The 21058-nt window shown below is 41.7% G+C and overlaps 1 protein-coding gene across 2 annotated transcripts in view; it reads left to right on the top strand.

The window, feature by feature from the left end:
* Positions 1 to 21058, top strand: part of CNKSR3 (CNKSR family member 3) — a 98924-nt gene that overhangs the window by 53012 nt on the left and 24854 nt on the right. For both annotated transcript variants that reach the window (XM_061624178.1, XM_061624177.1), the window contains exons 3-6: positions 13938 to 14140; positions 16738 to 16825; positions 18411 to 18452; positions 20496 to 20615. In XM_061624178.1, coding sequence (XP_061480162.1) covers positions 13938 to 14140; positions 16738 to 16825; positions 18411 to 18452; positions 20496 to 20615 — 453 coding nt within the window. The remainder of the gene's footprint in view (positions 1 to 13937; positions 14141 to 16737; positions 16826 to 18410; positions 18453 to 20495; positions 20616 to 21058) is intronic.

The following is a 21058-nucleotide window of genomic DNA, read 5'->3' as shown; positions in this document are numbered from 1 at the left end:
GCCTGAGAGAATACTAAAGTGTTAAGCCCCAGCTGATAGCCATCAGCCTCAAGTAACACATCATTGGCTGGCAGCAGTAGCTGGGAGGAACCAGCCACACATATAAAGTCAGAGCACCCTAGCGAGGGAGCCTGCTCCACGAGCTAGAGGGAGCCCCAGCTGACAAAGCGTCAAGGCGAGTTAAGCAGCAGAGCGAGTTCGGCAGCAGGGCGAGGAGGCCAGGGCCCCCACTCTGCCCGTCTGTTCCCTGACCTCAACTAAACCGCAGTCTCCAACCCATTAACGTAATAAACCTTAAACAAAACTATGCAGGTAAGAAGCCAGCAGGGGTGTGGGGGCTTTCCAGTGTTTTGCACTGCCTGCAGCATGTACGACTATCTGCCTGTTGGACAGAAGTCGTGGGTGTGCTCTCGGTGCAATGAGCTCCTGGCTCTCCGGGAACAACTTCATTTCCTTGAGGCCAAGGTGGCGGACCTGGAAAAGCTGAGAGAGGCAGAGAGGTGTGTGGAGGAGGCCTTCAGGGACGTTATAGCTGTGTCCCACTCCAACGATGATAGCTCTCCTGCTATCATGGAGAACGATGGTCTCGGGGAAGGAGAGCATCCAGCTGAGGAAGAGGGAAACGATCCCTTAGAAGGGACCCATTCCTTGGGGGATGAGCAGCTATCCTCTCGTGCCGAGGATATATCTCCAGGGGGTGGAGGGATCCTTGTAGTGGGTGATTCGATCATTAGGAACATAGACAGTGGGGTGTGTGATGGGCGTGTAGACCGCAAGGTGATTTGCCTGCCTGGTGCGAAGGTTGCGGATATCGCCCGTCGTTTAGATAGTTTGGTAGACAGTGCTGGGAAGGAGTCAGTGGTCGTGGTGCACGTTGGCACCAACGACATGGGGAAATGCAGCCGTGAGGTCCTGGAAGCAAAATTTAGGTTGCTAGGTAGGATGCTGAAAGCCAGGACCTCCAAGGTGGCTTTCTCTGAAATGCTACCGGTTCCACGCGCAGGACCAGCCAGACAGGCCCAGCTTTGCAGTCTCAATGCATGGATGAGACGATGGTGTCGGGTGGAAGGGTTTGGATTTGTTAGGCACTGGGGAACATTTTGGGACAAGCCGGGCCTGTACAAAAGGGACGGGCTCCACTTGAACCAGAATGGAACCAGACTGCTGGCACTTAAAATTAAAAAGGTAGCAGAGCAGCTTTTAAAGTGACTGAGGGGGGAAACCCGACAGGAGCTGAGAAAGGTCCGGTTCGGAATAAACCTCCCCCCTGGGATAAAAACCAAAGAAATGATGAAATTTTAAAAGGGGTAGGCCTAGAAGTAGGCATTGTGAGAGCAGGGGCACAGGATATAAATTCAGAAGAGCAAAATTACCACAGGCCTAACCACAAGTGCCAAAGACACTTGAAGAGAGACACTGCTTACAAGTGCCTGTACGCTAATGCTAGGAGCCTGCGAACCAAGATGGGAGAACTGGAGTGCTTGGTCTTAGAGAAGAGCATTGATATAGTGAGCATAACGGAGACCTGGTGGAATGGAGAAAACCAGTGGGATACGGTTATCCCTGGATATAAACTATATCGGAAGGACAGGGAAGGACGTATTGGTGGCGGAGTCGCTCTATACGTGAAAGAAGGCATTGAATCCAGCAAGCTTGAAACCCGAAAAGAGGCAGGCTCCTCCACAGAATCATTGTGGGTGGTGATACCGTGCCCCAGGAGGGACTTAATACTGGGAACGATCTATCGTCCCCCTGATCAAAATGCTCAGGGAGACCTTGAGATGAGATATGAAATTGAGGAAGCATCCAAACTAGGAAATGTGGTAGTAATGGGTGACTTCAACTACCCGGACATAGACTGGCTGCATATGTGTTCCAGTCATGACAAAGAAGCAAAGTTTCTAGATATTCTAAATGACTATTCCCTAGATCAGTTGGTCATGGAACCGACCAGAGGGACGGCAACCCTGGACTTAATCCTCAGTGGGGACCGGGACCTGGTGCGAGATGTAAGTGTTGTTGAACTGATTGGGAGCAGTGACCACAGTGCTATTAAATTCAACATACATGTAACTGGCCAATTGCCAAGAAAATCCAACACGGTCACATTTGACTTCAAAAGAGGAAACTTCACAAAAATGAGGGGATTGGTAAAAAGAAAGCTGAAAAACAAAGTCCAGAGGGTCACATCACTCGAAAATGCTTGGAAGTTGTTTAAAAACACTATATTAGAAGCTCAACTGGAGTGCATACCGCAGATCAGAAAAGGTACCGCCAGGGCCAAGAAGATGCCAGCATGGTTAACGAGCAAAGTCAAGGAAGCTCTTAGAGGCAAAAAGTCTTCCTTCAGAAAATGGAAGTCTTGTCCAAATGAAGAAAATAAAAAAGAACACAAACTCTGGCAAAAGAAATGCAAGAAGACAATAAGGGATGCTAAAAAAGAATTTGAGGAGCACATTGCTAAGAACATAAAAACCAACAACAAAAAATTCTATAAATACATTCAAAGCAGGAGACCATCTAGGGAGACAATTGGACCCTTGGATGATAAGGGAGTCAAAGGTGTACTAAAGAACGATAAGGAGATTGCAGAGAAGCTAAATGAATTCTTTGCATCTGTCTTCACAGTGGAAGATATAGGGCAGATCCCTGAACCTGAACTAACATTTGCAGGAAGGGATTCTGAGGAACTAAGACAAATAGTGGTAACGAGAGAGGAAGTTCTAAGCTTAATGGACAATATAAAAACTGACAAATCACCGGGCCCGGATGGCATCCACCCGAGAGTTCTCAAAGAACTCAAATGTGAAATTGCTGATCTGCTAACTAAAATATGTAACTTGTCCCTCGGGTCCTCCTCCGTGCCTGAGGACTGGAAAGTGGCAAATGTAACACCAATCTTCAAAAAGGGATCCAGAGGGGATCCCGGAAATTACAGGCCAGTTAGCTTAACTTCTGTCCCTGGAAAACTGGTAGAAAGTATTATTAAAGCTAGATTAACCAAGCACATAGAAGAACAAGCCTTGCTGAAGCAGAGCCAGCATGGCTTCTGCAAGGGAAAGTCCTGTCTCAGTAACCTATTAGAATTCTTTGAGAGTGTCAACAAGCATATAGATAGAGGTGATCCAGTGGACATAGTGTACTTAGACTTTCAAAAAGCGTTTGACAAGGTACCTCACCAAAGGCTTCTGAGGAAGCTTAGCAGTCATGGAATAAGAGGAGAGGTCCTCTTGTGGATAAGGAATTGGTTAAGAAGCAGAAAGCAGAGAGTAGGAATAAATGGACAGTTCTCCCAATGGAGGGCTGTAGAAAGTGGAGTCCCTCAAGGATCAGTATTGGGACCTGTACTTTTCCACTTGTTCATTAATGACCTAGAATTAGGAGTGAGCAGTGAAGTGGCCAAGTTTGCTGACGACACTAAATTGTTCAGGGTTGTTAAAACAAAAAGGGATTGCGAAGAGCTCCAAAAAGACCTCTCCAAACTGAGTGAATGGGCGGAAAAATGGCAAATGCAATTCAATATAAACAAGTGTAAAATTATGCATATTGGAGCAAAAAATCTTAATTTCACATATACGCTCATGGGGTCTGAACTGGCGGTGACCGACCAGGAGAGAGACCTCAGGGTTGTAGTGGACAGCACGATGAAAATGTCGACCCAGTGTGCGGCAGCTGTGAAAAAGGCAAATTCCATGCTAGCAATAATTAGGAAAGGTATTGAAAATAAAACAGCCGATATCATCATGCCGTTGTATAAATCTATGGTGCGGCCGCATTTGGAATACTGTGTACAGTTCTGGTCGCCTCATCTCAAAAAGGATATTATAGAGTTGGGAAAGGTTCGGAAGAGGGCAACCAGAATGATCAAGGGGATGGAGCGACTCCCTTACGAGGAAAGGTTGCAGCATTTGGGGCTTTTTAGTTTAGAGAAAAGGCGGGTCAGAGGAGACATGATAGAAGTGTATAAAATTATGCATGGCATTGAGAAAGTGGATAGAGAAAAGTTCTTCTCCCTCTCTCATAATACTAGAACTCGTGGACATTCAAAGAAGCTGAATGTTGGAAGATTCAGGACAGACAAAAGGAAGTACTTCTTTACTCAGCGCATAGTTAAACTATGGAATTTGCTCCCACAAGATGGAGTACTGGCCACCAGCTTGGATGGCTTTAAAAGAAGATTAGACAAATTCATGGAGGACAGGGCTATCAATGGCTACTAGCCATGATGGCTGTGCTGTGCCACCCTAGTCAGAGGCAGCATGCTTCTGAAAACCAGTTGCCGGAAGCCTCAGGAGGGGAGAGTGTTCTTGCACTCGGGTCCTGCTTGCGGGCTTCCCCCAGGCACCTGATTGGCCACTGTGAGAACAGGATGCTGGACTAGATGGGCCACTGGCCTGATCCAGCAGGCTCTTCTTATGTTCTTATTTGAAGTTGGCTTGTTTTCACTAAACTTAGTTAAGATTAACCAGAGTTTGTCCTGGTTCAGATAACATGGTAAGCTGCAGGTAAGCTAAAATAGAATTCTAGCAGAAACTTCAGCAATCCTTCAGGTGACCATGCCAGAGGAGGGGGATGTGTGTGAGCACTAAATATTATGGTTTAGTGCAGCCTTTCCCAACTAGTGGGCCACCAGATGTTGTTGGACCACAACTCCCATCAGCCTCAGCCAGCATTGCCAATGGTCAGGAAAGATGGGAATTGTGGTCCAACAACATCTGGTGGCCCACTAGTTGGGAGACGCTGGTTTAGTGTTACATCTGAACATGACCAATGCTTATTACAATTAATTTATTTAGAAAAGTTATATTACACCTTTCAATGAAATTATTCTCAAGGCAGCTGACAAGCAACAGGTTATTAAAATACAACCCCAAACGTGTATGTACACATATATACATACCTACACAACACAGCAGTACTTGTACCTTAGACTTATATTTCCTTCTTGAGTCCAAAAGACCTTTTTCAGTGTGGCTGACAAGTCTAAAAATGCAACGAATAGACCCAAGCAGAAGTTACAAAAAGAACAGTAGTACAAAAACAGCATCAATATTAAAAAAGAAGAAAAGGAAAGGAAAATAGGGAAAAGGGAGGCATAAATAACAAGCTCTAATTGGACTGGGCAAATAAAAAATGTCTTCACCTGGTGCTGGTAAGCTGTGGCAAAAGCTTTCTTCAGGTGCTACTAATGTTAATATGTGGGGGGTGGGGGGAAATGAGTGTGTTAACTCTGCCTCACTGTTGCCATGTTGGAGGGCAGCTGTCTGCTGTGGGAAGCCTGCTGTACTTGTGGAGGCTCCTGCCTCTTTTAGAGATGTGGAAAGTCAGGGTTCTAACGCTCTGCGAGTACAGAAGTCTCCCTGCTTGAGACTATCTTCCTCCATGAGCAGTGGGGTGGGGGATGGATGGAGACAGTGCACTCGTGACCCCTCCCCCAGTATGTTTACTTCACATGCATTAAGAATATCTGAAGATGGCTTTAGTGCTGGGCAAATGTCTCTTGGGGAAGCACTCCATAACCAGGATGCCACATGAGGGTAAACAGTATCAGAAAGCAGTTTTGTGAGATGGAAAAGAAAGCAAATCCCATTTCGTTCTCTGACTAGAGTAACAGTAAAACCAAGTCTGCCCCCACAGGGGTAGCACCGCAGGATAAAAGTGGGGTCTGGAGTGAGTAGCATCAGAACTGTCATGGAGGTCACTTTGTGCTTGTGTGGGAAGAGGTCAAGGTCACCCTCCATCCAATTTTAAAGTGTCGTTCGTGGTATTTTAATAGTTGCTGGCAAGGGGAAGAACAGGATTGGAGTTGAACCTGGTTAATCCCTATTTACCCATGAATTTGCTGGATAGCCCTAAGGCAGATCAGTTTCACTCTCTAATTCCATGGACCAATATAATATATTAGTGAGCGACAAACTGCTGTAAAGTTGAATAAAAAAAATGGCGAAGTACTGCTGCTGTTCTGAAGTGCTTTGCAGGTAGTCAATAATTGAGTTGGGCATGGTTGTTTTTAAAAAAATATATTATTTCAGTGCCACATTTTAAATGCATGGGGACAATATTAATTTTTCTGTCTCCTGTTTTGACTCATGTTGAGGATACATGAGTTACTGCACTCAGCATTCTGTCTGTGTAAACTATAATAAGCTTTTAGGAAACCTTGTCAAAGGCAACTTGATCCACAGCTTCTCAGATTAATGATTAACAAGGCAGGAATGTTTGACCTCAGTATGTTCCCAGTGATGTGTGCAGTTCTCTCTGTGATGAAAGGGTGTGTTGAGCTGAAAAGGGGCTTTAGAGATGTTTTATATAATTGCCTATGCAAATAATATTTTTAAAGTAATCCTGGCCACACATTTTGCATGAGATAATTCTTTAAGAACATATGATTTAGTATATTTTGCTATAGATCCTTGGAAATTTGATTAGAAATATTCAGTTTCCCTGAATAGTGTAGATTGAGAAAGTAGTGGGTACTCAGTGCTAATAAATGACGCTTAACTCAGCTGGGTGACTATTCACAACTCACATCCTATATCCTGTTTTGCTCCATCTCAGGTTTTCTTATTTGTGAACTGAAGACACAGTTCTGAAGACCAAGTAGCGTTGTGAGAATGAATTCTTGTAAAGTGATTCAGAACATGTTGATTTTTTTACAAAGCCTATTTATAGAAATAAGTTTCTAAGATTGCATGGTAGTCTCTAAACTTTTAAATGAAAGGCAGTAACTTCCTGACTGTAATGGTATTACAAATATTTCTGTCCTTCGTTTTCATTGAATCATAGAATCGTAGAGTTGGAAGAGGCCTGTAAGGCCATTGAGTCCAATACTCTGCTCAATGCAGGAATCCAATTTCCTTCTGACTTATTTGGATTTCTTTCAAATTAAAATAAGGAAGTGGTCCAACAGCATTCCTTGCATGAGTGCATTGTGGCCATCATTCCTCCTGACTGAATTGGATTTCCACAAAATTTTTAGATGCGTTGTTCTTGGGCAGTCATGCTCATGACAACCTTATTTTAGCCTGCCTGCTGGGACATGTACAAGTCCCTGAAAGTGCTGCTGCTATGGATATGTGTACCTAACTCTTACATCCATATTCATTCATTCGCTCATTCATTCTCTCTCACATACACACGCACATGCATGCATGTGCATACACAGACACACACACACATACTTAGATGTACATATTGGGTGGAACCCAACAGGCGTTGCTCCGCTGATGAAAGGCATCCATCAGCAGAACAGGGAGGGAGGCAATTTTTTGTGGTTCCTTCTCTTCCTCCTGAAACCCCCCATCCTCCTCCCCCCCATCTGCTAAGGGATGTCTCCCAAGTCTCTGAACAGATTCTGAGATGGGAGAGCTGTAAGGAGGTGGAAGAATTGCTGATTGTTGCCTCCCTCTATGTTCCACTGATGGATGCCTCAGAGCAACACTCATTGGATTCCACTCATTTTCAGAAGGAAACATGCTACAGAGTATATCTGCTGCACTTCAGACACATATGCCATCTACTTCCCAGAACTGAACTGGTTTTTCTGATATTCAGCAGAAGTCACTTGTGGACAATGTGCATTCACCTGCCTTGATGTCTGTCATGAGCCTTCTACCTCCCGCCCCGAACTTCTTGGATCATATTTGTATATGTAAAAAAGTAAAAGAAAAACGATGCTTCAAATAAATGTTTGAGCAGATACAGAGGGGCAACAATCCACATTCATTTTGAGCCCACGTACATGTGAGGAATAAAGACTTGAGAAGGGCGTAGTCTTCTCATAGCAAAAGCAGCCCATACCCATATTCAGCATATAATGCTGATTAATGAGCATCGATCTAAAGACATCCTCTCTGACTGGAGAAAAGGGTTGTTGTTTATTAAAACATTTTTATACTACCCTTCATCTCTTTTTGATTGCTCTTCAGCCAAATCTAAAGGAGTTGTGGGGACACACACACACGCACACACACACACACGCGAGCAAATGGTGTAGGTATCTTTGTAGTTGTTAGTACTTAAGCTGTGTCAGTTGAAGAGGTGTGTGTTTTTAAGGATTCAGTGGTAGCTTGTCTTTGCAGTGTTCACTGTTAAAAAAAAGCATGGTTCCCTTATATGTATGTGAATGACCAAGATCGAAATGAATGGAACAGTTTAACTGTTCACTTTTTCAAAATGATATAAGCAGTATTCCATTGTCGCACTAAACTATTGAATTAGGGAACTTCCGGGAAGGGTGACTTAGCCTGTGCCTGCTTTTGAGACGGGCTCCTGCCTCAAAAGAAGCTTATTCAGATATATCAGTCAGATTTTTTTTTTTTTGACTGATTAAACTTCTCCCGGGTAGGGAGAAACGAAGAGATTAACCTCAAAGCCTATTTTTGTTGGGACGACCAGATCTCATTAATTTATGGGACGAGGTCCAGCCGACGAAGGTGGGACGGATTTTCAACAACAAGCTCTATCTGATAAAGCGAACGTTCATCTTATCTTCTAAGAGAGAACGCACTAACAGGCAAGCACCCTTCTTTCTATATTTTTCTTTTACTTGACTTAAATTGTTGCTGTTTAAAAGAGATTTGCCAGATTGATCGGTTTTTGACATCTCACTGGGGAGCCATAACTTCTCTCTGCTACTCACTAATTAATAGCTTATCTCTGTTTTTGTTGCAAAAAGCTGTCCTGGATTTGCATTCTAAAGATATACACAGAAGAGGGATTTCTATTCCAGATTTTTATTTTGAAGAATATTATATTGTCTGAGACTACTCTCTTTTTGGTCTATTTTATTTTGACGAATCTGTTTCCTGACGACCGCCATTAATTGTTTCGATCCTGGGAACTGCATTTTGTTTACTTAAGCATGGAGAGATAAGGCTGTCTGCTCTGTTTATACTGTGATGTCACCAAGTTTGGAGTATTAACCCAATTGTTGCTGAAATAAGAAGTGGTTTTCCTATATTTTTCTTTTAAAATGGCAATTAAGAAAGTGGCTGAGAATCTGGAAATAACTATGTTTCAGAAAATAATGGATGAGATTGAGATAACGAAACAAAACCTGCGACAGGGTTGTAAGGAGCTGAAAATTGAATTGAGTAAAATGAAGCAGGAGATTAAAGATATAGGGGTCCCTGTGAGAGAGGTGACCCTGGAAGGGGTCCCTGTGAGAGAGGAGACCCCGGAGATTGGAACAAACGTGGAACAGGAAAAAGATTTGGAGTCTATGGACTTTAGAAACAAAATCTATTGTTTGGAGACACAGGAGATTAAAGACATAGGGGTCCTTGTGAGAGAGGAGACCCTGGAGACTGGAACAGGGGTCCCTGTGAGAGAGGAGACCCTGGAGACTGGAACAGGGGTCCCTGTGAGAGAGGAGATCCCGGAGATTGGAACAAACGTGGAACAGGAACAAGATTTGGAGTCTATGGACTTTAGAAATAAAATCTATTGTTTGGAACTCAATGTTATCTCTGAAGAAATTAATGAAGATTCTAGAGATAAAGTTATCAATGGCATGGATAATCTTCTGGACTGGAATGATGTGATGGAGCCCAATATAGAGAAAATCTATGGAATTAACTGCAGCCATGTGACAATGGAAAAACTTTCAAGAGATGACCCAGTGTATTTTGAAAAAAAGAACAGAGATATGATTTTACAGCAGTATTTCAGCAACCTATTCAGAATGGATGGCAAGAAAATATTTGGGATAGAGGTAATTCCCATCAGACTCTTACTATATGACTATGGCTTTGACAGCAAGATTATTATGGAATACTGATAATGGAAGATTGGATACTGAAATTACTGGACTTAACAAGACTACTGAAGATGGAAGATGGAAAATAGAACTAATAGGGATAATAGAACAATGGCTACTGAAATTACTGAACCTAACAGATTCTGATGTGATGGATTAATTGAAATGTTTATTTTGACTATGGTTATGACAATAAGATTATCATAATTAGTAATGAGATGGATTAATCGATATGCTTATCTGGAAAAAAAAAATTGATAGATATATTTCTTAAAGAATTGAAACCTCTCTTTGACTTTTTGTGGAAAGAATAAAGTAATGTTTATGAGATTTGATGATTAAGTAAGATAACTACTGGAGGAAAGTGATTTTATAATATGACTTAAGAGACAGGATTGTTATATATTATAGACTTATAACTGATTTGATCTTTGACAAATGGGAAGTCAATATTTTACTCTTTATTTTTTTTTTTTGTTTTTTTTTTTCTTTTTTTTTTTTTTGTTTAACTATTTTTGATTTTGTTTTTTGTCTTTGAATGTTTTATGATTTCGTCTTGTATGTTTTATGAAAATCTGAATAAAAATTATTGAAAAAAAAAATAAACTATTGAATTAGCAAAATGTAGATGAGCTGCAGTGAGCCTTAGGCTCTCACTTCCCCTCCTTCTCTTCCTCTGATGCTGCAGAGAGAAGGAGTTCAGAAGCTTTTGCCTCAACGTTTGTTTCTGCATGGCTTGCCATGTCATCTGGATTGAAAAATCGTTATTAACATCAACTATAGTTAACTTAAAACAGCTGTGGGGGTCCCCATTTTGCTTGCAAGGCCTTATAGGAGTGGGGCAGGCAAAGATCTGGCTCAGCTGAAAGGGGTTGTGCAGGTGTCTGTGGTGTCCTGTGCTAAGTTGGTCTTGCAAAGCCCCTTCCAAACCACTCTATAAGGCCTGACAATCAGCTGATCATTCATAGGCTCTACCTTAGCCTGCATGGTTTGATTGTAACATCAGGTGACTGACAGGTGGATGGCCCTGTCAAACTTGGGGAGGTGGGGAAGATAACAGTCTGGCCTGCTGACCAGATCCAGTCCCCCTCCCCCTGGTTTGAAACATGTATTTTTCCAGCCAGTTTCAAAGTGAGCTTGAACTAAATCATAGTTAATGTTAACTTGACAGCTCCAAGTTTGGATGACATGGCAAGGTGTGGTTAGGTAAGCAGAAACAGAAACTCTGAATTCCTCCTCCCAGTCATATTGGGGGAAGAGGGGGGAACACATAAGCCCAAGTCATACTGTGGCCCAATCACAGCGCATTAGACCATGGTTTAGCATGATTTTCAAATGCAGCCATAGAGCAGAATAATGGGTTGTTTCTCTCAGTTTTGATCCTTGTGCACATGAGTTCATCATGCAATTACATCCTCATTTTATAACTATAATAGCATGCCTAATTATTTGGAATGCAGACACTGAGAATTCAGCAACTGAGAAAACTTTCTTCCATTCCATATGATTGTTGCAACTTGCTTGACCAAACAGTAACTTACTTTTGAACATTTTCACCCTTTCTTAGAGAGGATGATGAGAGAGGGAAACCCTTATCCATTAGCAGCTATATTACATTTGAGGGTTTTAAAGTTCATATGTTAACACTATAAAATGGACAGGCACTCAGAGTTCCCCAAGTCCCTGGTTCCATATCTGACTATGGTCTCAGCTCCATTCAGGTTTGATGTTTTCATAGCTCTTGAACTATCTCATGAAAAACTTGCTACTTTGTTCTTGGCAAACCATAGTTTACCATTTCATCCGAACCTGATTAACTTTGGATTGCAAAATTAGGACTGTAAACTAGGATCAAATGTGTCAGTAAAGAAATGCAGCATAGAAGGGGAGGGAGAGGAGGACATGCCTACTTGGGCATGTAATGTCAAATCATGGTTCCAGTGTTTTTCTTTGTGTGAAGGTCACTAGTTGGAGAAGGCCAATGATTAGTAACCTGCTTTTTTCTCATGCCCAGAGCAGTTTTGAATGTGTGTTTAAGGTTGCTGTCTTTTTTTTAAAAAAAAGTGTTTTGAAGAATATATACATATGCACAAGAAACCCTTTAAAAAGAAAAGTGCAATGTTACCACTTTCTCTCAGCAATGTCTGCTTGTTCAAGAACATTTTATTGTGTGTGGCTTTTGTTTTATTTTATTCTTCATAGAGGCTTGTCTTGTGGTTTGAGACACGTATCTTTAGGACAAACCTTTCTTAGTGCTGTGTTGGAGATGATATCCAACGAATGCAATTATATCCTTTTGTCACTTTTTGTGGTTGTCAATTAGCGATACCATATAAACTATGATAAATTAATTGCAGCTGAATTAATATAAAGAAGTGGACCAAATAAATTGGTTAAAAAACAAAACTTGCGGGACCGCCTGATCCCACATGTGCCCACCCCATATGTGCCCACTCGAGCACTTTGATCTGCAGAACAGGCACTATTACAGGTGCCACATAATATCCATCTGCACTTGTAAGAAATTGTTCTTTTAGTGTGGCAGCACCAACTCTTTGGAACTCCCCACCTGTTGACATCAGGCAGGTGCCTTTGCTGTATTCTTTTTGGCGCCTGCTTAAAACATTTTTGTTTAGGCAAGCCTGTCCAGATGCATAGATGTTGAAGTGGTTTAATTTTTTTTTCTGTTGCTGTTCTTGATTTGTCTGAAAAATGTTTCTAATTGTCTTTAACTGTCGTTTGTAAACCACTTAGAGGGTGGTTTTTTTTTTACCATCAAGCGGTATATATTTAAAAAACAAATAAAATGTGACTCTGTAGTGAAAGTTATATTGTATCACCTTTTAAAAAATAAGTTGGTTTAAAATGGAGTCTGAGGGTAATACAAAAATGCATGTTAAATTCTACTGTCATATCTTAAAACTCCATTTCTCACCTTATCACATAACAAACATCCTAAATTAAAAGCTGCTTTTTATGTTATTGTTTGAAAAGGGAAAGTATTTCACTTGTGAAACTGGAATTATAAATATATCATTTCACAATAGATTAAATATTTTATTGACTATCATCCTAACAGTGTGGGCATTTACTTTCCTTCTCGTAGAGCCAGGGAAGCCAAAGAGGTGCTTTCCAGATGTTGGGCCCAACTCCCATAATCCCTGACTATTAGGCATGCAGGCTGGCGCAGAGGAGAGTTAGAATCCAACAATATCTGCAGGGCACCATATTGGCTACCCTTGTCATAAAGTACTTTTGTCCACTGATTCATATCCTTGCATATGAATAGCTCTGGGCACTTGGCCACAACCCAGGATGCATAACTCTGAACTATATTGTGGCCCTTGCCTTCCAGTAAATGTTCTTGCTTAGTGGCTGTGCATGTGACCGTCACAATTTTTACAGTTGCCAGCCTTGTCTCTAATCAAATGTAATTGTGTAGTGCAAAAGATATATGGGTAATATAAAAGCTTTGTTTAATAAATAAATCAACTGGCCTTTTCCCCCCCTTGTTGATTTTAACTTGTTGATTTTAACTTGCTGATTTAAATTGCCTTATCAATCCACCTTGAATACAATGATAATGAATGAATATGGGTTTTTGAGCACCTACTTGTAAAAGATTAAATGCTTTCAGTGCCTTTATTGGGACTTGGCTTGTTTTCTCTGGGCCTTTACCAATCCATCAGAAAATATTTTAATGTACCTAAGTGTTCATTGAAGAATCCTTATTGTGTTGACCTTGCTGTGTAATCATTTTAGATGAGGAGTACTCTAACTTTGTCATAACGTGTCTTCTTTAGTCAACACTTTGAGCAACTCTCAGTGAACCAAATCAAAAGTAAAATAGCTAAGCTGGTTCTGTATATCTCCTTTTCGGGGTCTTGAGCAAACTGCTCAAAAGGGGGAAGGAAAAAAAGAGATGGGTGCTATGTTTTAAGTTCTGCAGGGAATGTGGGTGGGGTGAGGAGCTATAAAACACCAGGAATTGCCATTTGAGTTTCAAACATCATCTGTCAAGATGTCAAATGACGAGGACACCACCAATTGGCCCAGTGACTGTGTTCAAAGAATTGAAAATGGAGGAACCACCAACACCTTCATGCAATGGCCTACCTCATGCTTGAAACTATTTATGGTCATTTAAATAAATTAAACATTAAAATCCTTTCTACAGAATTATGGTCTTGAAACGGACAGCATGAAGAACTTAGTTCTTAAGTTACGCGCTTCTTCCAACAATCTGCAAAACTACATTGGCAGCCGGAGGAAGAGTTCAAATTATGATGGAAATACCTCACGTAAACCACCTAACGAATTCCTTACCTCAGTGGTAGAGCTCATTGGTGCTGCTAAGGCTTTGCTGACGTGGCTGGACAGGTATGCGATCTTGTATAATTTTAAACGTAAACAACAGGAAGACTATCCATATATTTTATGATCTATATCTGCCTTCCTCTGCCTTCCCTCATACCTCTTCCTGCCGGATGCATATGAGAACATAAGAGCCTGCTGGATCAGGCCAGTGGCCCATCTAGGCTAGCATCCTGGTTTCACAGTGGCCAACCAGATGCCTATGAGATGCCCACAAGCAGGACCTGAATACATCAACATTGTTCCCGTTGTAATTTCCAGCAACTACACATTTCTCCTTGCATGCTTCCTTGGGTTTCTTTTCCCCCCTTTTTTTACAACTACCCTTTATCTTGTGCTTCAAATTGGTACAGTAGGGTCCCGCTTGTCGGTGCTCCGCTAATACGGTGGCACCAGCGGGGCGATCAGCTGTACGCGGGAAGCTCCAGCCACCACACTCCAGCTGACAGGGATCAGCTGTAGCACGTGAGCTCCCCGCGCGATCAGCTGTAGGGTGGGGAGCTCGCATGCTACAGTTGAGTAGGGCCCCACTTTCCGGCGGGGGCCTGGAGCAGAACCTGCCATATGAATGGGGCCCTACTGTATTCCCATATGCTGCCCTAGTAATAGATTGCATAGAAGTGTGCCACTTTGTACAGCCATTCATGACCCAGATTAAAACAATGCAATACAGTCAATCTATGACTGACAGTGTGATCATATGTATGTCCGCTTAGAAGTAAATCCCATTGAGTTCAATGTGGCTTACTCCCAAGTAAGTGCGCATAGGATTGCAGCCTGCATTTTCCCACTTTATGAATAAAAGAGAATTGGGGGTAGCAGCCCAGAGAAAAGAGGGGCTTGGAGTCAAGGAATATACCTTTTGTTTCCTAGCTAATGTTGGCAATCTATGGCAGCCTTTATCAACCTGGTGCCCTCCAGCTGGTTTGGACTACAACTCCCATCATCCTCAACCAGCATGACTGTGTTGGCTGGGGCTGATATGAGTTGTAGTCCAAAACAGCTGGAGGACACCAGGTTGGCAAAGGTTGATCTGGAGACAGTTGCCTTGAAAGATGACAAGTATCTGAGCAGATAATGCCACTGTTTGAGGTTCAGAAATAAACACAAAATCTCTGTGTCCTGCTAACTGTCCTAAGAACTGTGACAGTGTAACAGGAAGAGATGCCACAAGAGTGATTGTGGACATGACAGGATGAGTTGAATTTCTGAAACAGATTTTGGTTTTGAACCAGGCCTTGGAACTGTTGATTGTTCTGTTCATTCTTTCTTCTTCCGTATTGTATTGTCATTTTTCAGTTTCGTTGGTGTGTGTGTGTGTGTATCTATATCTATTGCATCTGTTGTTTTGTAAACCATTTAGAGACTGCCTTAATATTACGAGGTATGTAAATATATGAAACAATGATGATAATTCCATCACACATCATTTTTAAATTCCGTGGACCAATTACTCATTTTCAGTGCTAATATCTGTTGTGACCCATCCTGGTTTGCTTCCTCCTTATCAGCCCCTGTAAAATTTGTCGGCAGGGGCCAAAGCTCCTGCATTTTAAAGAAGGCCATAATTATCCTTTTAAATATCAAGGTAATTTTGATGTGTGTCTGTGAAAACTGTGTTAATATTGGGTTAAACCATTATAGAACATTTTAGGTTATGTTAGGGAACTTTATATGGGAATCAGGAGGCTATTTTATTTATTTATTCTTTGTGGAATAAATTCCCTTTGGGAAGGGATTGGTCTCTCAGTTTGCACCGACTTTGCGAGAGGCAGACTTGTGCAGCTGCCTGCCTTCTGAAAAAGGCCTGTGCAAAGTAAACCAAAGTGTAGCCCCTCCTCTGAGTCCTCTGCTACACTAGTAAGGACAGTGTAGCGGAGGTAGGGCCATCTTTCTCCTTTAATGCTGGGCTTTGGAGCAATGAAAAAAGCAGGGCAAGTTGCTCTGACTGATTCTGCCTTCCCTGATGCCTTGGGAGGCATCTGAGAGGGGGAAACAGCAAGAGAGACTTGTGTTCCCTTTCCTATGGTTCTCCAAAAAGGAGTAATTACTTCAAAGAGTAATCGACTTGTCCTCCTCAAAGTCGGCTATTCAGGGCTTCTGCAGAAGGCAGAAGATTCTGCATTTTTGGCAAAGTGGTTAAGGTGTTGCACTACGACCTGGGAGACCAGGGTTCAAATCCCCACACAGCCATGAAGCTCACTGGGCTACCTTGGGCCAGTCACTGCCTCTCAGCCTCAGAGGAAGGCAATGGTAAACCCCCTCTGCATACTGCTTACCATGAAAACCCTATTCATAGGGTTGCCATAAGTCGGAATCAACTTGAAGGCAGTCCATTTCCATTTTTACACCACAAAAGTGAGACGGACCCTGCCTTTCCTGTGATCAGAAGACTTGGGTGAGAGGAGGACTCTGTGGCAACCACCACTTTTGGCCTAGGGCGCTCATGAAAAGAGTTAAGATCTAACTAAAAGGGTTTTTTTAATGACAATCAAACATGGGAGCATATAGTAGGCCTATTATTATATTTTCTAAGCTTGTGGTAATGACTACTGTTGTGTGGCCTCTTTTTTCCTTAAAGGCACATTCTTGTCTTACCACAGGACTCCATTTACAGGGATAGCTGACTTTTCTATGACAAAGAACAAAATCATTCAGCTCTGCTTGGATCTTACCACCACTGTTCAGAAGGTCAGTTGTTAGTGTGTGCGTGTGTGAGATTCTCTCTCCTCCAGTCTGCCTATGACCTTGTTCCTTCCACATTTCCAAAAATGAGGGCAAAAAGTTGGATGTGTGGAAGGAAGCGTAATATAATTTTATATGTAGCCTGGTAACAGAAACAAATTGGAGTCCTGGGGATTTTTAGAAATCATTAGAGCAACAGGTTTGTGGAGGCTCTTGCCAGGTTTTGTTGCTCCCACAGCTTGTTGTTGTTAGTATTATTTAGTGTTGTTTTCTGGAATTATTTACTTGGTCATTCTATTAATTCCACATCTTTCAGTCACCCAGTTACTCTAAGGGTGTGTGTGTGTGTGAATTGAGAGGTGAATGAGTATCTTCAGCTGCAACCATACTAATGGCACTGCAGTACTTTTGAGGCTTTTATTTTTCCCAGAATTTAACAGCATGACCATACTCTTTCCCATCTTGGATTTGAATAATAAATATTTAAAGGCTTCAGTACATTTAAGCTAGACTGCCTGTTTTGAAATTTCTCCTTAGGCATTTCTTCAAATGTAGAGAAAACACTATAATCTTCTAAATGAGCTTCTTTTACTTCAAAGTCTTCCCCGTATGTTTTGCTGAGTAAATAATACTTTGGCTTGAGAACACCAGGATTTTTTGTTTTTTGTTCAAAAAGCACACACAACGAAATGCTTTTAATATTCTGAGTCAAGAAGTACAGTGGAGTTTTGCTCATGCAATAGTGCTTTCCTGCCTGTTGCTTCTGATCATCGCCCTCCCCACTGAAAAGTCAATCTTGAAGACCTTCAAGAACAGAGTGGGATTTGATTCTGGAGTCTGCTGTTGGAGGGGGAAACTGGCATAAATGAGAGCTCTCTGTCTCCATTGTGTGAGCAGAAGTGTGTTCTGTTCTTGCAAGGCACTGTCTAGTTCCACGTGGTTGTGTTTTTAAAACAACTATTTTCAAAGTATATGTTGATGGTAGAGGGTTGAATCACAGTGGGAGACCACAGGCATTGCATGCCAAAGGTCCCAGGTTTAAACCCTGCCATCTCCAGGTAAGTCTGAGTAAGACTCCTACCTCCTGTCTGATACCCTCGACAGCTGCTGCTGGTCAGTGTTGGCAGTACAGAGCTAGATGGGCCAATGGTTTGACACCGTTTCTTTAGCAAATCATTTAACCTCTTGTGAGCAAAGGCTGTGGTTGAGAAAGCCACACATGCAAGAAGTGATACCATTTGTATTTCTCATTAACAGAAACAATTGTGGAAGATGGGGATGTATTGCCAAAACAAACTGAATTATTGTGTGCATGTAAAACTGATTCCAGGATGCTGCTTGACTCTTTTTCTATAAGATTCCTGCAAACAGATTATCTGTTTGCATAAATGGAATAGTTGCTGCATGTGAGCAAGCCTGTTTCTGCATGGAGAGCAAACTTCTCTGGATCATTGTCAAAGGCATTTAAATGCCATATGTATTCCACACATCTTTTACTTGATGTACAAGTCAGCAGTGTCACAGTGTCGGTTTACTGTTGCATAAGGATCTTCCGCTAATAGAATATTTGCTTGTTTTCTTTTTTTTAAAGGACTGTCCTGTGACTGAAATGGAAGATAAAGTTCTCAGTGTAGTAAGTCTAAAAGTTTGTGTTTAAAAATTCCTTCCTGTTCGAAACCGTTCTTTCATCAAATAATATAATGATTTGAAAGCAGCTTTGTGTATTAACAGAGTTCAGGAAGAATGGCAGGCACCAGTACCCTGTGATGTCTGCATCCCATGCTTGTCTGTCATTCAAAATGGAACTTATGCACTGCCTCTTGTGCGAAGGAGCACAAGCTCCCTATTGGATGATAGAGAATCATGGGAATCAGGAAGTGCAAGAGATCTGAAGCCACTTGTAGCGTGACACACAGAATAAGTGCATTGAAGCTTTTTGTTGCAGTTTCATATCTTCTATATAATATAACAAGACATGGGACTTTTTATAATTTTCTGCTGAATTAATAAAGTTACAGTTGTGGACATTGCTGCTCACCTAAACAGTTGCCATTAATTCCTCAAATTTTATTGTGCAAGCATATCTTAGAATTCTGACACATGAAAAAGTCACAACACCCAAACTATCAATGCCCAAGTACTCCCATGACATGAACAGTAAAGCTATCAACATGGCAGCAAATGCACCTTGTTCTTACAGAAGACCTAAACCACTTACGGTTTCTAATTACGCTTGGTTTGAAAGGGGAGTTTTCCCAAATATTTGTGTAGTAGTCTTGTGACTGGAAGAGAGATTCAGTGACATGCTTTTTATATTTTGCAACGGTTAATCATCGCTTCCTGCTTTTGGCATGAATCGGTCTGTGTTCTTTGATAAGGTCTTCCGCTGCTGATAAATGCTTAGGAATTCACAATAGCTAAAAATACACACACACACACACACAAATAGAGGGAGAACAATTAAGGAGTATTCTATTTTTTCCATTTTCCATATTCCTTCTATGTATGCATTGTGGTGGTTATTGCACTTTTAGTTTTGCTGCAATATTGAGATTTTAATTTTTTTTACACTGTCAACAAGGTTATGTGTGCATGCGTGTGTGTGTTGGCATACTGAGTCAGACTACTAGTCTGATTCATCCCACCACTGCCTATTCTTTCTTTGGCAGTGGTTGCCTATGGTCTTGGGGATCTTTCTCACAAATCTGCTGCTTGCCTTCCATTTTTGCTAGGGACCCTCTAGATGCAAAGTGTCTGCTCCAGTACTGAACTACACAACCGCTATTTCTCCTTTTTGTCCTCAGAATCTCAAAGCATGATTCTGAACTTATTAAATTCCTACTGATTTCAGTGGGACATAGTCCTTAGTAAATATGGCCCTATCTGCACTATACGTTTAAAGCAGTATCATACCTCTTTAAACAGTCATGGCTTCCCCCAAAGAATCCTGGGAACTGTAGTTTGTAAAGGATGCTGAGAGTGGTTAGGAGGACCCCTATTTCCTTCACAGAGCTACAACTCTCAGAGTTCCATGGGAAGAAGGATGGATTGTTAAACCCCTCAAAACAGAAAGGTCTTTAAATGCTTTTGAAAAAATTGTTAATGTGGACTGTTGTGAGATTCCAGGGAGAAAGAATTTTATTGAAGAGCAGCCAATAAGAACATATGCATACGTATTCCCTTTTTTCTGATTTGTTGCATAAGTGATAAAAATCAAGACTACATTCTTGTTCAGTGAAGATGAAAGTCATAGGATTTAAGAGAGGATACAGTTTTCAAGAATCTCAGCTATTTAGGGCTTTAAAGGTCATGTACAACTGGACTCAGAACAAGGAGTTGGTGCATGTGATGCTCTGATCTTCTCCCTTTAGGGAGTAGGCCATTGTGTTCTTCAGTATCCAAAGCTCCCCAGCTGTAAACAAGGGTAGAGCTCATTAGTGGCCTTGCTTCAAGTTACAAAGGCCTGAATTACAGATGCAGGATTTGAATATGTCACAAAGGACCAGAACTTTCTTACCAGATGAAGTTGATGAAAGGTACTTCTGGCAGCTGCTGCGGCCTATGAAATCTGCATGCAGTGACCCCCTTATTTGGAGGAGGGCGCAGAGGTTATGATTTGTAACACAAAACTATTAGAAAAGTTAATCCTGTAGCTCACACTCTTATTTTGTTTTAGTCCAAGGTTCTAAATGGCATCTGTGATAAGACAATCCGATCAACAACTGATCCTTTGATGAGCCAGGGGGCATGTCTTGAGGAGGTTCATTTAACCAACATCAAACCTGGAGAAGGCCTGGTAAGAATTCTCCTTTAGAATACTGAATTGCTGCCTGCTGTCATCTTTCAATGAGAGCCAGTGTGGTGTAGTGGTTAGAGTGTTGGACTATGACCTGGGAGACCAAGGTTCGAATCTCCACACAGCCATGAAGCCCACTGGGTGACCTTGGGCCAGTCACTGCCTCTCAGCCTCAGAGGAAGGCAATGGTAACCCCCCTCTGAATACCGCTTACCATGAAAACCCTATTCATAGGGCCTCCATAAGTCAGAATCAATTTGAAGGCAGCCCACTTCCATTTTCATCATCTTCCAAATACTTTTAAAGTGGCCTAGTCCTTGGAGGCTAATGCTATGAAGTTGGTGTGCAAACAAGCATTCTGTGTTAAAATAAATATGTAGTTTGAAGTACACATGTGCACGGGAGCTTTCCTTTTCTTCTACAAAGAAGAACAGGGGATCCCC

The sequence above is a fragment of the Rhineura floridana genome, chromosome 4, assembly GCF_030035675.1.
Source record: "Rhineura floridana isolate rRhiFlo1 chromosome 4, rRhiFlo1.hap2, whole genome shotgun sequence".
Taxonomy (NCBI): Eukaryota; Metazoa; Chordata; class Lepidosauria; order Squamata; family Rhineuridae; genus Rhineura; species Rhineura floridana.
The sequence above is the reverse complement of the archived record's forward strand: the minus strand, read 5'-3'. Positions and strand labels throughout refer to the sequence as shown.